This window comes from Cherax quadricarinatus, chromosome 81 (genome assembly GCF_038502225.1).
Source record: "Cherax quadricarinatus isolate ZL_2023a chromosome 81, ASM3850222v1, whole genome shotgun sequence".
Lineage (NCBI taxonomy): Eukaryota > Metazoa > Arthropoda > Malacostraca > Decapoda > Parastacidae > Cherax > Cherax quadricarinatus.
In genome coordinates, this window is record NC_091372.1 from 12,866,325 (window position 1) to 12,882,496 (window position 16,172).

General features: G+C 38.8%; 1 protein-coding gene across 1 annotated transcript in view; it reads right to left on the minus strand.

Annotated features, from left to right (window-relative positions):
* Positions 1-2,279: 2,279 nt before the first annotated feature.
* Positions 2,280-16,172, minus strand: part of LOC128699786 (E3 ubiquitin-protein ligase RNF146-B) — a 28,906-nt gene continuing 15,013 nt past the window's right edge. The window contains exon 4 of the mRNA XM_053792519.2: positions 2,280-6,116. Coding sequence (XP_053648494.1) covers positions 5,215-6,116 — 902 coding nt within the window. The 3' untranslated portion in view covers positions 2,280-5,214. The remainder of the gene's footprint in view (positions 6,117-16,172) is intronic.

A 16,172-nucleotide genomic window follows, 5' to 3' on the forward strand; every position in this document is an offset into this window, starting at 1 on the left:
TAGTGTTCACTTCCTCTAGTACCATACTGGTACTAAGTAGTGTTCACTTCCTCTAGTACCATACTGGTGCTACATAGTAGTGTTCACTTCCCTTAGTACAATACCGGTTTTGGTTCCTAACCATGACAAACTTGGCAGCAAGATATTCTGGGCACTGCTTGTGAACAATTTTATTGTTATTATAATAAAAACAAAGTGCTGAACCACCACTGTCATACAACAATTTTATAAACGTGATTTAACTACAGTTGTTTTACTGTCTTCAATACTCAACATATACAGTTGGATCAAGCTTCATCCAAATCTGGTGTATGGTAAGGGGTATTATATAATTATTATTTATTATATGTAGGGGGAAGCACTAAATACGTAGGGGTTATACAATCCCTGGGAGAACGGGAGGCAAATAGGTTCAACTGAAGGACCACAGTGGAAATAAGTCACTTCTGGCTTTTTTTGGGGTTATCCTGGAGGGTTATTTACACATTTTAGTGTATGATAACTAATGATGTAGATCTGTACCTAAATAACCTTACTAAGGCAGGGAGCAGGTATAATTCTATTGGTCAAAAGTCCCTCACTGACACCAAGGAACCTTCCTTCATGAACAAGATACAAGTGCAACACTAATGTATCTGTGTGTACCTTGATGAATGTGATACATGTACAACACTTATGTATCTTTGTGTCTTCCTTGCTGAATAAGACACATGAATGATGAATGAGATCTTTTGTCTCTCTTGATGAATAAGATACTTGTGCAGCACTAATGTATCTTTATTGTGAAGACATTTCACACACTGTTGCTTTATCAGTCCAATACACAGAGTACCACTGTAGATGGTAGAAGACAAAGTAGTAGTTTGAGGGAATCATTCCTTCAGCCTGGTTAATTGTTAGCTCAATATCTTTATTATGCACTCCATACTCATGGTGTGGGTGGTAGACATCACATACCCATGGTGTGGGTGGTAGTCACCCCATACCCATGGTGTGGGTGGTAGTCACCCCATACCCATGGTGTGCATGGTAGTCACCCCATACCCATGGTGTGGGTGGTAGTCACCCCATACCCATGGTGTGGGTGGTAGTCACCCCATACCCATGGTGTGCATGGTAGTCACCCCATACTCATGGTGTGGGTGGTAGTCACCCCATACCCATGGTGTGGGTGGTAGTCACCCCATACCCATGGTGTGGGTGGTAGTCACCCCATACCCATGGTGTGCATGGTAGTCACCCCATACTCATGGTGTGGGTGGTAGTCACCCCATACCCATGGTGTGGGTGGTAGTCACCCCATACCCATGGTGTGGGTGGTAGTCACCCCATGCCCATGGTGTGGGTGGTAGTCACCCCATACCCATGGTGTGGGTGGTAGTCACCCCATACCCATGGTGTGGGTGGTAGACACCACATACCCACAGTGTGGGTGGTAGACACCACATACCCACAGTGTGGGTGGTAGACACCACATACCCACAGTGTGGGTGGTAGACACCACATACCCACAGTGTGGGTGGTAGACACCACATACCCACAGTGCAGGTGGTAGACACCACATACCCACAGTGCAGGTGGTAGACACCACATACCCACAGTGCAGGTGGTAGACACCACATACCCACAGTGCAGGTGGTAGACACCACATACCCACAGTGCAGGTGGTAGACACCACATACCCACAGTGTGGGTGGTAGACACCACATACCCACAGTGCAGGTGGTAGACACCACATACCCACAGTGCAGGTGGTAGACACCACATACCCACAGTGCAGGTGGTAGACACCACATACCCACAGTGCAGGTGGTAGACACCACATACCCACAGTGCAGGTGGTAGACACCACATACCCACAGTGCAGGTGGTAGACACCACATACCCACAGTGCAGGTGGTAGACACCACATACCCACAGTGTGGGTGGTAGACACCACATACCCACAGTGTGGGTGGTAGACACCACATACCCACAGTGCAGGTGGTAGACACCACATACCCACAGTGCAGGTGGTAGACACCACATACCCACAGTGCAGGTGGTAGACACCACATACCCACAGTGCAGGTGGTAGACACCACATACCCACAGTGTGGGTGGTAGACACCACATACCCACAGTGTGGGTGGTAGACAGCCCATCCATCAGTTAGCTCACTAAAGAGATAATAGTCAGCAGTCAAGTTCCCTTCAACTTTATCATATAATCACAATAATATAATAATAATAATAATATCTTTATTTACTACAAGTACATGTACAAGGTATACAGTCCTAGCTGACAACAATGACATACTACTATATAGAAAGCCGCTTGTTATGCACCACATGTCGGGCAAATTAGGTCAGTGTCCCAGGATGCGACCCACACCAGTCGACTAACACCCAGGTACCCATTTTACTGATGGGGAACATAGACAACAGGTGGAAAGAAACACGCCCAATGTTTTTACTCTGGCTGGGAATCGAACCCAGGCCCTCGCCGTGTGAAGCGAGAGCTTTAGCCGCCAGGCCACCAGAGTTTGGTGAATATCATTGAACACAAGCAAATATTATTATTATAATCATAACTAAGTGCTAAACCCACAAGGGTCATACAGCACTGAAGCAAACACTTAAGACTTTTATAAAACAAATATCATTCATATACATAGTACATAGAGTATTACAGTTTCTTAAGACTCATATACTGATAAGCTTAAAACAGGAGTTCAAAATACTGTAAACAAAATTGTCAAATTACTGTATTACATTCATCGGGAGGAGTGCTAAACCTGTGGGGGTCATACAGTGCCTGGGGAGCATGGGAGGCAATCACATTTGATCCAAGGAATAGGTCAAGGCAATTCCCTGGATCAAAAGTCTGTCAGCAGCATGAAGGAACCTTCCATGATGGGTCTGTAATACAAGAAAATGTCTTCATATTGAAGACCAGCAGTGAGGATAACAAAGTCATAGGAGGTTCAGTATTCTTCCAATATATTTTCACAAAGAACTACTTATATAATCCCAGAATTAAGGGTGAAAGTACATTTATATGTATGAAAAGTTTTTCCGTTGATAAATACAAATTATGTAAAAAAGTATAGATACATTATTACTAAACTATTAATTTAAAACCTGTCTGAGGAATTGAATAAAGACACTAATCAGCATTAATAAATGCAATGATACTTTTATGTCATCCAGTGAAAATATTTACTTATTTGCATAAAAATAAAATAAAATGTAAATAGTTAAATGATGCAAAGAAACAATGTTAAGTTTTGAAACTCCGTGGCTCAGAGGCAGCTTTCAACTCCACTTCTTTGAGCGTCAAACAAAACTTGAATGTTCATTGAACTACTGCAGTACATATGTTTATATACATGTATATATACAGTGGAACCTCAAAAATCGAACGTATCACATATGGAACGTTTCGAAAATAGGACCATTTTTTCGGACAAACTGTGTCCCTATTATCGAACGCGCCCCTATTTTCGGACCGCCGGGTACGGGACCTGTCTGCCGCCCGCTCTGTCCGCGTCCCCGCACAGGCGCCATGAGCAGTCTAGCTTTGTTTATGTTTGAGTGAACACTAACCTGCTCTCTCATTCACGCATTTTACGATTATTTCGTTGTGTTTAGTGCTTGTGGCACTGTGAAATAAGCTGCCATGGGCCCAAAGAAACTTGCTAGTGGTACCCCTGTGGTAAAGAAAGTGAGAAACACCATAGATGTGAAGAAGGAAATAATACAGAAGTATGAGAGTGGTGTGAGACTTGTTGAGCTTGTCATGATGTATGGGAAAAACAAGTCGACCATTGGTTCTATCCTGTTAAAGAAAGAACAAATCAAGGAAGCTGATGTTGCGAAAGGTGTTAATATAGGGAGTGGATGAGGTGCCTTCTTCAAAGATTAAGGAGATTTGTGCCAAGTGGAATGATGTCCAAATGTTTGTGCAGAAGTACCACCCTGAGCAAGCTGAAACAAGCCATCTTTACAACAAGTTCAGTGACAGAACCATGTCCCATTTTAGGGAAATGTTAAAGAGGCGCCAGAAACAGAGGACTGTGGACAGTTATTTTGTGAGACAGGGGTCCAGTGACTCTCAAGCTGGTCCTAGTGGCATAAAAAGACAGAGAAGGGAAGTAACCCCAGAGAGGGATTTACCTGAAGTCCTCATGGAGGGGGATTCTCCTTCCAAACACTAACCCCAACTCCCTCCCTCCTCCTCCCTATCTTCCAGATGCCATCACCAATCTTCAATAAAGGTAAGTAAAAATGTTATTTTATATGTATTACTATACATAATTAAAAACTATAATATTTGTTGTATGTAAAACTGTAATTAATCTCTATAAAATGTATTTTTTGTGTGAATATTTTTGGGTTTCTGGAACGGATTAATTGTATTTCCATTATTTCTTATGGGAAATATTGCTTCGAATTTCAGACTTTTCAAATTTAGAACTAGCTCCTGGAACGGATTAAGTTCGATTTTTGAGGATCCACTGTACTGTATATAAAAACTGAGACTGGGAGGATCACCGTGAGCTCTGCGACAACCTTTTAAAATTGTTGACTCTCAGCAAAAATAAGGAATGAATATACTGTACAGCATTTATATTTAATATTACAGTACTATACAAAAAATGATTTTGAATAAAAGTTACAATACCATGGCTGGAGCAAATCACAAATAACCAACAATTTGGAGAGGAAACTTTACACATACAGGAGGACCCAGCATATACAGCACCTCTTTTTGGTGTTTCATGTTTTCACTGGCTTTCAATTGAGCCATTGTTTATTATGCTCAGTGCTTTTACCAATGTTTTCATACAACACTTCCTTAAGGGAAGGGCAACTGGCACCATATTTTAAGGTAAATACTGTATTTACTGAGTAATTTACTTTGTTTTTTTATGCCTAGCTGTATTAAGCACTTAATACGTATATGATAAGTGTAAACATGCTATCAGGCATTTTAGACACATTCAATGATGAAAAATGCTTTCCACCCGCTGGCAATTTTCGCTTCCTATATGGGGTCAGGAACCTAAGAGCCACACAAATGGGGCCCTCCTCTATTTTGGACCACCCTTTACCATTATCAGTTTATGACTTGATTAATAATGTTCCAGGACAAACATGAACATTGTCTAAATTGTAGGCTTTTGTGAAAAAGTCATATTGATCACAGACATATCAGTACTTAGTTATAAAATCAAAGTTGTTCATCTTCCGATGAAAGAGTTAGATGGTATTGCTCTGTCTCCTCATTAGAATCTTCAGTAGAATCAAGTGGGTAAAATTCTGCAGCATCTGCTGAGAGAGAGAGTTGGTCTATCTGATAAACTGAAGCTTCCAGATCTGTGGTGGCTTCAACTGTGCCAGAGATACTGGAGTCATCAATCTCATTTGGTTCACTGTCTGTTAGAGGTGATATAGAGGAGTGGAGATGATGATGATGATGATGAGAAGAATTGTTTTGATGACTGGGCTGGTGTAAATGATGCGAGTGCACGGTGTTTGCCAAAATGCTGTGATCATTGGCTGTGCTTAAATTGTGAGTGAGATGCTGTGGGATGTGAAGCTGGTGATGGTGAAAATGATGATGGTGCTGTGGAAGATGGTGATAATGGTGGTGATGAGAATCTATACTCAAGGAGTGCAAGTGTGTCGGTTCGGTGGTATCGGGAGATCCACTACTACTGCTTGCTGCACTCGGAGTATGTGGAGTCTGTGGAGTGTTACTAGGGGCAGTGGGTGTACGGGGACAGAGATCATTGTTATTAGCAGCAGAGCCAATATTATCTCCTAAATCACTAGGTATACCAGTATCTCCAGGATTAGCTATATGTATAGCATGTGCAGCCGACTGAAGGGCCGACAATTCGGCTTCTAACTGGCTTGGAAGTTTAATGCCAGCAACACCCTTTTTAGGAATGGAACTGAGATCTCTCTTAATACGTCGTCGCCTGCTAGGGTCATTGCGTCTCAGCTGCACCATTCGATCAAAGTCAATGATATAGAGAAATCCTGCAACTAGAACTTCACAAGCCCGTTGACCAGTCCCATAAGCAGCCTCTAATTCATAACTGGTACGTTCATCGTACTGCCACCAGCCTGAAAAATAAACCCAAGGTTAAAAATGAAGTTATCACATTAGCAGTGAACATGATATACATATGATACAGGTACTCTATCTGATTAACTCAGTCAGCAAAATCACTTTAAAAATTAATAATCGCAAGTACTTTTATTTATTTCATCTTCCAGGGAGTACTGTTATGCTAGACACTAGTTTGTCTGCCTACAACAAAACTACTTATTACATTATTAAAGTATATTCACAAAAAAAATGCTGATACTGTATCTGTAGCAAGTTACTGTTAATCAAAGACTTTGAGTGCTGTTAAAATATTATCTGGTATGCTCATAACAAATGGGTCAAAATAAAGAATTTTTTTTTTCACCTCCAATTTTGTATTACATAATGACCGAATATGGATTTATATTTTTTCTTGGTTATTTTTTGATCACATTAATTTTTTTTTATATGACCATTTAGTACATGCTTAGTAAGTTCATATGGAATTTGCAATGTGTCAGAAAGAATCCCTGTGTTTCACATATTATACTGAGATCACTTTATGTGCCATGAGCCAGGAATGCATCTCTCACATGTAGCATGTGAAGGGTGTTCATGACTACAATCATTATGATTTATGTTACACTAATAGGAAACTAGTAAACTCATAGGAGTCATATGGAGCTTGGGGAATTGGAAAGTACTCTAGTTTGACCCAAAGAAGAGGAAGGTAGCTTTAATTCCTCATACAAGAGCTCTTTAAGAGTATCAAAGTGCCTCTCTTAAAAGACAAAACACATCTTGTAATTATCTTTTCTACTCATGACAGTGGCAACATAATGGATGCAATTATATATGATTTTTCTAAAAAAAAAAAAAAAAAAAAAAAAAAAAAAAAAAAAAAAAAAAAAAAAAAAAAAAAAAAAAAAAAAAAAAAAAAAAAAAAAAATTGTAGCTGCTAGTTTCTTGAAGATTAGTTAAAAATTTGTTATTGTATTATATTCACAGAAATAACCTGCACATAGGATAGGAGGAGGAGTTTACAATGACGATGTTTCAGTTTGACGTGGACCATTTACATAGTCCAAGTCGGACTGAAACATCATTATAAGCTGCTCCTTTCTCCTATGTGTGGATTATTTGTGTATTGTTCTGGTCATGGTATTGTGCCTTTTTGTTCTTTATATTCACAGGGAAGTGCTACACCTGCAGGGATTATACATCACCTAAAGAATATGATTCACCTTCTACCAGTCTATCAATTCTTTTGTGTACATCAAGTTTGGCATGGTTTGCACATCTCATTGTCTGAAAACAGTGGCTGGGGCTTGAAATCTTTTGATTTGTAGTTATCGAGGTTTTAAACACTTCTTTTTTAAATCTCTTGGATAATATTGACATGTCTGATATAGGTGTGTAGTTGTGTTAATGGTTGTGTGTATCACTATGCCCACACAACACACTCAAACCAGGTCTCATATATATTACTAAACAAATATTACAGGAATAAGAGCTTTTAAGAATCACACAAAAAGTAAGCAAAAGTGTTGAACAAAAGATACGTGCAGAACAAGCTGTATTGTGACAATATTTTATTCTGTGAAGAACTTAATAAGGTCATGAGAAATGTCACACTACATGCATACTCTGCACCACTTTCTTTTCTTTGTTACCTGTCACCAGTAAGCCTTTGTATACAAAATGCAGAAGTTTGTAAGATTTGTCTCGTCTTACTTTTTCAAAAGACAGAAAGATGAACAAACCTGGCCGAGTGCAAGATACTTAAGAGTTTCCCGTGTCACACTTGTACAAAAGGATAGTGGTAATGTACTACTTCACTGGCTGGCCACTATATACCAACCTACTACTGGCTGGCCACTATATACCAACCTACTACTGGCTGGCCACTATATACCAACCTACTACTGGCTGGCCACTATATATCACCCTACTACTGGTTGGCCACTGTATACCAACCTACTACTGGCTGGCCACTATATACCAACCTACTACTGGCTGGCCACTATATACCAACCTACTACTGGCTGGCCACTGTATACCATCCTACTACTAGTAATGTACTACCTCACTGGCTGGCCACTATATATCAACCTACTACTAGTAATGTACTACCTCACTGGCTGGCCACTATATATCAACCTACTACTAGTAATGTACTACCTCACTGGCTGGCCACTATATACCAACCTACTACTGACTGGCCACTATACATCAATCTACTACTGGCTGGCCACTATATACCAACCTACTACTGGCTGGCCACTATATACCAACCTACTACTGACTGGCCACTGTATACCAACCTACTACTAGTAATGTACTACCTCACTGGCTGGCCACTATATACCAACCTACTACTGGTTGGCCACTATACATCAATCTACTACTGGCTGGCCAGTGTGTACCAACCAACTACTGGCTGGCCACTGTATTCCAACCTACTACTGGCTGGTCACTGTATACAAACCTGCTACTTGTGTTTTGATAATACTCTCTCAGAATTTTCTCAATACCATAAGAAACAAATAAAACACCCATTAACATTGCCAAGTTCAAGATTTTATTTACATATCCACTACTGTCAATATAAAATAACTTTTAATACATTAGATGGAAATATTTCTGATTAGAAATAAACTTGTGATTTATGTAAGGCACAAAGCAATGTTCCTCAGACAGGTAAATATCACCCCAGGTATTAATGTATCCTAACTACGACCACAGTTTATTTTCCATATAAGTGAAATATTGTATGCATAATTTCATAAGAATATTTCATTACAGATAATATGCACATAACCATGATGGGAATGGCCAATGAAATAACATATCAAAAATAACTGAATGTATTATTCCATTATGAATGAGGTCATGTTGCTTTAATATAACTGAAGTATTAATGTGCAATACAAATGTTTCCTCATGGAATATACAATATGCAAATAAAAACTAGATAACAAAATACTTTTGAAAAATTCTGTTAAGTGGATAAACAGAGAGGAGGAAGACGGGGGCTGCTGCATGGTCTGCCTCACTACATAAACATAGTTACAATAGAATGAAAGTAGCAGTACCATGCATGGCTAGAACAACTAACACACTTTGCAGAAGAAACTTCACATAACATTTTGCTCCATTATAGACTAAAATATTATCAAAAATTTCTTTTCCAAATTGTGTGTTAGTTGTAAATATTGTAGTTATAAATTAATTGTAAACTTGAGGTTCATAAAATTAAACTGGAAAACATTTAAATGATCTACTGTCAATTCAAGCTGCAAATGTGATGAAAGATTTTCCATTAAAATGTACACAAGCTGCAAGAATTAGATAACTTTGCTAAACCTGGGTATCTTTATTTTGAAGACACTTCATCAACCAGTGGCTTTTTTAATTCAATACAGAGACCATATATGAAAAACAGTAAAAGATGAGGTAGTCAGTCATCCACCCTTGCAAAATTACACAAAGAAAAAAAAGTCTCTTGCACCCAAGGGACTGATTACCTCATCTTCTACTGTCTTCCATATATATTCCCTGTATTGAACTGAAAAAGCCAAGTTTTGCAGGTATCTAATGAATCAACTTGTTTATAGTGTACACTACAAATGTCATGTACAGCAGGCATTTCTTTAACACGAAAAACAGCAAACATGAACAATACTCATTAGGTTTCAGTTATTGTATTTTTAATGACTAGCTAAGAGTATTTATTTTTAACAATTAGCTGTATAGCCCTTTGTGGCTTAGTGTTTCTTTTTGATTATAATAATAATAATTTAACAAAGAGCAACCAAAATACAAGTTACATAGAACTTCATCATTACGCCTTACCAAAATGGTGAAGGAAGCCTCCATATATAGTTCTAAAAACCGGTAATATAAGGCTCACAAGGCTAGGAGAGAGTGAATCTGGCAAGCGGCAAGTTCAGAGGCAGGGACAGAAGTTAAGACTCAACCCTTGCAACCACTTACAGATGAGTACACCTCTTCATCTAACCTGTCCCATTTTCTCTCATAGTTTTGTCCAGTTGTTATGGACAAAATGCTGTAAATACAACCTTCACTGCCAACAAAATGTCTCTCTCTCCACATACGTGTCACTTGATATTGTCAATGATGGACTGAAAATGTTATCTTAAGTTTCCCCTCCATATTATGGGTTAATATGGAAAAATAATATACCTATAGATTACAAATATCTAAATATAACCCTGTTTGATGCATAATTATGAAACTTATTTCACTGAGAATAAACACACACAATACCGTTACTAGAACAGTACACAAATAACCCGCACATAGGAAAAAAAACTCGTGATGATATTTTTGTCTAACTTGAGTTGAAACGTGTGACTAGTTAATGGTCCAAGTCGGACCGAAATGTCGTCAGAAGTTTCTTTCTCATAGTGTGGATTATTTGTGTCTTATGCCATAGGCGTGTCAGGAAAATCAATACAATACAATAGATACCTGGCAACAAATTACAACATCTAAGTACATATTTGTTTTCTTTTACAAAATTATTTTTGAAGTCTTCCTTATGGGAATGTTGAACAATGTAAGAAAATACCTGAAAGTACTCAGAGATGAAATAAATCATAAGTTTTTGGGTTAGCTACTTTACTCCATTAACCAAATTTAAACTATAGAAATGTTTTTATGATAAAAACTGCATTATAAATTAAAGTTATATGAACCATTTTTTGTGTTAATCAGGATGACAGATTTTGAAATACAATATATTTTCCTGCATATACCAAGTCTCACGTACTATGAAGCATCTGAAGTACATAAGTGAGAAAAATTCAACAAGCAAGGGGAGAAAAATACAGTTAAATTAGCTCTTCCATGCATACATAGTGTATTACAAACACAGTTTTTAAAGGCATATATAAACTTTTCAAGACATTTAATGAGGAAATGTTGCATTACAAGCAGCTTCTTTAGTCCCAGTCCTTGAAGCCACTCGACTTGTGCTAAAATGTTTTCGAGATAAATGTCTTGAAAAGTGCCTGTACATTTATCTATGTAATAATGTCAGTACACCATACCTTTCCAGTCATCACACACTATTTTCACATGATGTACCATACATATTTTGCAGCATATTTTCCCTATAATGAAGAAAACTCAGTAATATCGATGAGATATTTTAAAACATGATTACTATGGCTGAATGTCACAGTCTGAGGTAAAGCAGAAGTTATGAGTAGCAAATTTGTACTTTCAAGCTGAGGTGCACATACTGTACAATACTCTATATAGTTTTAGTTTTCTTGGGTACGGCTCCTCCCACCTTCCAAGACTCAAGTCAATTAACTGTTTTTCTTGAATATATTCATAAAAGTTACTTTGCTCACACTCTAATAGCACATGCATTAAAAAACCACTTGTTTCCATTCACTCCTATCCAACATGCCCACACAATCAGAAACATGGTTATAACTGCTGGATGCTCAAGCCCCTAATACTCAAAGCCTCTTTAACCCCTTCCCTCCAACCATTCTTGGTATTCTTCCGTCTTTCCTAACTTCCACTCTAGGGAAGGAGGGAGTATGGAAGAAATTAATGTTTTCAGTTATTTGGGGGCTGACTTGTCAGCAGATGGGTTTATGAAGGATGAGGTTAATCAGGGAACTGATGAAGGAAAAAAAGGCAAGTGGTGTGCTGAAGTATTTGTGGGAACAAAAAATGTTATCCATGGAGGCAAAGAAGGGAATGTACGACAGTATAGTGGTACCAACAATTTTATATGGGTGTGAAGCATGGGTTGTAAATGCTGCAGCAAGAAGCTGGAGGGAGGGGAGATGGTGTGTCTAAGGGCAATGTGTGGTGTAAATATTATGCAAAGAATTCATAGTGTGGAAATTAGGAGGTGTGGAGTTACTAAAAATATTAGTTGGAGGGATGAAGAGGGGTTGTTGAGGTGGTTTGGTCATTTAGAGAGGGTGGAGCTAAACAGGATAACTAGGAGGGTGTATTAATCTATAGTGGAGGGGAGGAGGAGTTGGGGTTGTCCTAGGAAAAGATGGAGGGAGAGGGTAAAAGAGGTTTTGTGTGTAAGGGGCTTGGACATGCAGCAGGCATGTGCGAGCATGTTAGATAGGAGTGAACGGAGACGAAAGGTTGTTGGGACCTGACAAGCTGCTGGAGTGTGAGAAGGATAATATTTTGTAAAGGGATTCAGGGAAACCAGTTAGCCAGACTTGAGTCCTGTAGATGGGAATGTACAATGCTTGCACTTTACAGGAGGGGTCTGGGATATTTGCTGTTTGGAGTGACATCTGAACTGTTATATCTGTACACCTCTGCAAAGACAGTGATTATGTGTGAATGATGGTGAAAGTGTTTTTTGTTTTTGGGTTACCCTGCCTCAGTGGGATATGACCAGCATGTTGAAAAAAATATACATATCAGAGTAAAGTGGTACCAACACTTTTATATGGGTGTGAGGCATGGCTTTTCAACGATGCAGTGAAAAGGATACTAGAGCCAGCAGAGATGTAGCACTTGAGGAATTCAGTGTGAATAAATTCAAAGACAATATGGGATGACCAAGTGAATAATTCAGAGCTGAGGAGAGGTTTCTGAGGTGGTCTGGCCATGTAGAGAGGATGGACTACGATACATTGATGAAGTCAACATATATATTTGGCATGGAAGTTAGATAGGGAAGGAGTCATCCCAGGAATGGTTGGAGGGAGGGGGAACAAGAGGTTTTGAGTTTTAGTGGCTTGAGGATCCAGCAGGCCTGTGTGAGCATGTTACATAGGAGTGAATGGAGAAGAGTTGTTTTTAATAAATGTACTGTTGGAGTGTGAGCAGGATAACTTATGAAGAGATTCAGGGGAAACTGGTTAGTCAGACTTGAGTCCTGGAGGTGGGAAGGGCAGTGCTTGCACTCTGAAGGATGGGTGGGGATGCTGCAGACAGAGGGATAATCTGATTGTGATGTCAGCACACTTCTGGAAAGATGACAATTGAGTGAATGACGGTGAATGCAGTTTCTTCTTTAGGTCACCCTGCCTTGGCAGGAAATGCCTAGTAAGGTAAAAAAAAGATATAAATATAGATATTACTGACGTATCACTTTAGTATGAGCTTTTTATTTTATACTGAAAATAAAATTTACTTAAAAATCCAGAATGCACATATTTATTTTTTAGAAAGTTTCCTTTTGCGTCCCTTACACCGTCCTGACCTCTTGCCCCTTAGCATGTTATCAGAGAGACCAGCAACACCCTTGGCCGATGAGGAAACTGCATCACGCTTGATACGTCTGCACAACCCTTGGTAGCCCTTACGGGCTTGTTTCAGGTTGGCAAAGTCAATATCATAGAGGAAGCCAGCTATGAGCAGTGTGATGGATGATTCTCCTTTATTGTAAGCTTCCTCAAGGTCAGTATTTGTTCGTTCATCATACCGCCACCATCCTGTGGGACAGTCATGCACTCAGTATCTACTAAATTCTTTTCAGGCCAGTGTAACATTTTCCAATATATTATACCACAACTCTCACATTTGACATTTTCTATCACCAAAAATACTGATGTTGGATGAAAAATGAACAATAACAACACCATAAACACTGATGATGGATGAAAAATGAACAATAACAACACCATAAACACTGATGATGGATGAAAAATGAACAATAACAACATCATAAACACTGATAATGGATGAAAAGTGAACAATAACATCACCATAAATACTGATGATGGATGAAAAGTGAACAATAACACCATAAATACCGACAATGGATGAAAAGTGAATAATAACAATACAGTGGTACCTTGGTATACATCCTTAATCCATTCCAGGACCTTGGACTTATATCAAACAGGACGTATACCAAACAAATTTTCCCATAAGAAATACAGGGAAAACGATTAATCCGCTCCCTTGAAAAGATATCCAATTATTATTGGCATATTATACATTGATTGGGTTGTATAAAATAATTTAAACACTGCTTAATACTAAAATACATACATAAATACAAGAGAATTAGATGAAATAAATGCAAATTTAACCTCACTTTACTTTGCTGAAAAAGAGTTGAGTGCCTCCTAGAACAGTGCTGAGAAGGGAGGAGGAGGAAATGTTATTGTTTGGAAGGAGAGTCCCCATCTCTTTTCTGTCTCTTTTCCCTATTTGGACCTGGTTGAAGCTCAGTAGGTTTGACTATTACTAAAAAACTGTCCGAAGAACTTTGCTTCTGCCTTGTCCTCAGGATGTTTTGGAAATGTGACATTGTCTGGTCATTCCAATGCTATTACAGCTTGTTTGGGCTTTGTTGGGATGGTACTTCTCTGCAAAGTTTCTGATGTCCATCTATTTGGCAAAGATTTCCTTGAGTGATGAAGTAGGGGTTTCTCTATTTCCTCTTCCGAGCCTGAAGAGAGTGCACCCATCTTAATCTTGTGCTCCTCTTTCTCAAGTTCCTGCAGCTCCTCAGTGGTCAGCTCTTCCCTGTGCCCCTCCACTAACTCCTCCACATCATCACTCACATCCAGACCCATGGAACTGCCCAGAGAGACAATATCCTCCACTACACACACAGCATCAAAGCCCTCAAAGTCCCTTTCAGCCACTGCTTCTGGCCACAAATTCCTCCAAGCAGAGTTCATTGTTCTGTATGAAACTTCCTGCCAGGCTTTGTCAATGAGAGTTATGCAATGTTTGATAGTAAAGTGATCTTTCCAAAACTCTCTCAGGGTTAACTCTGTGTCAGAGGTCACTTTAAAGCACCTCTGGAATAGTGCTTTAGTGTAGTTTCTTGAAATTACTGATGACCTGCTGATCCATGGGCTGAATGAGAGGAGTCGTGTTAGGGGGAAGAAACTTTACAGTGATGAAGTCAAACTCTGGCAGCACAGTCCTGCAAGCTTGGAGGGTGAGCTGGAGCATTGTCCATTATGAGGAGGGCCTTCAGAGGCAGGTTTTTCTCCTCTAAATAACTTTTTACACTTGGCCCAAACACAACATTAACCCTTTCAGGGTCCAAGGCCCAAATCTGGAGTCACGCACCAGTGTCCAAGAATTTTCAAAAAAAAAATTTGTTATTTTTTCTTATGAAATCGTAGAGAATCTTTTTGTGAAGGTAATGAAACAAAAAGTACGAAATTTGGTGGAAAATTGACGAAATTATGCTCTCGCGAATTTTGATGTGTCAGCGATATTTACGAATCGGCGATTTTGCCGACTTTGACTCCCATTTTAGGCCAATTACATTATTCCAATCAACCAAATTCTTAGCTATTTCACTAGTATTACTTCTATTCTATCGATTGAGCACAAGAAATCGCCAAGTCAACTGTTTCAACTACAAAATAAAGTGATCGGAAATTGTTAATTTGGCCAATTTAACACAAAGTTCAAAATATTCCAATTTCAAAATAGGGTCCAGAATGAACAATGTAGGCATTCCTGGCACTAAACTAACATTTCCTCTGTTCATTAGTTTTGTTTTGAGGCTTTACAAATAAATTCCATTTTGATTTTTTATTCACATAATGAATTTTTATTCACACCAAAAAATAGAAGATTTACTGTTATGCAATACTGTAATAATTGTATAAATATCATCACCATATTTGTGAATGTATATTAGACCCACCAGCTGGTGTGTATTAGACGTGTGAGGTCGTTTGTTTACTCTTGAATATCGGCAAAAATTTAACATTTCTGCTACTTTGAGCTCAGTTTCAAGCCATTTCCAGTGCTAAAACCAATCAAAATCATCTCTATTTCTGTAATATGTCTTCCATTCTATCAAATGAGACCAAGAAATCGCAAATACAACTATAAAAAACATACGAAAAAACACTGCAAAGTTGCTGTTTTAATCGAAAAATCATGATTTAATTTTTTTTCTCTCATTATACACAGTGTGCTGCAGGATCTGTTTTATGTGGTGCACACATACCACATAGATGTATTCTCTCATATCTAGGCCCAAATGTACCACTCACAGTTTATCAGAGTGAGCTGAGCTCATGGCGTAGATCTACGGTTTGGACCCTGAACGTAAAGCCGTAGATCTACGGGACGGACCCTGAAAG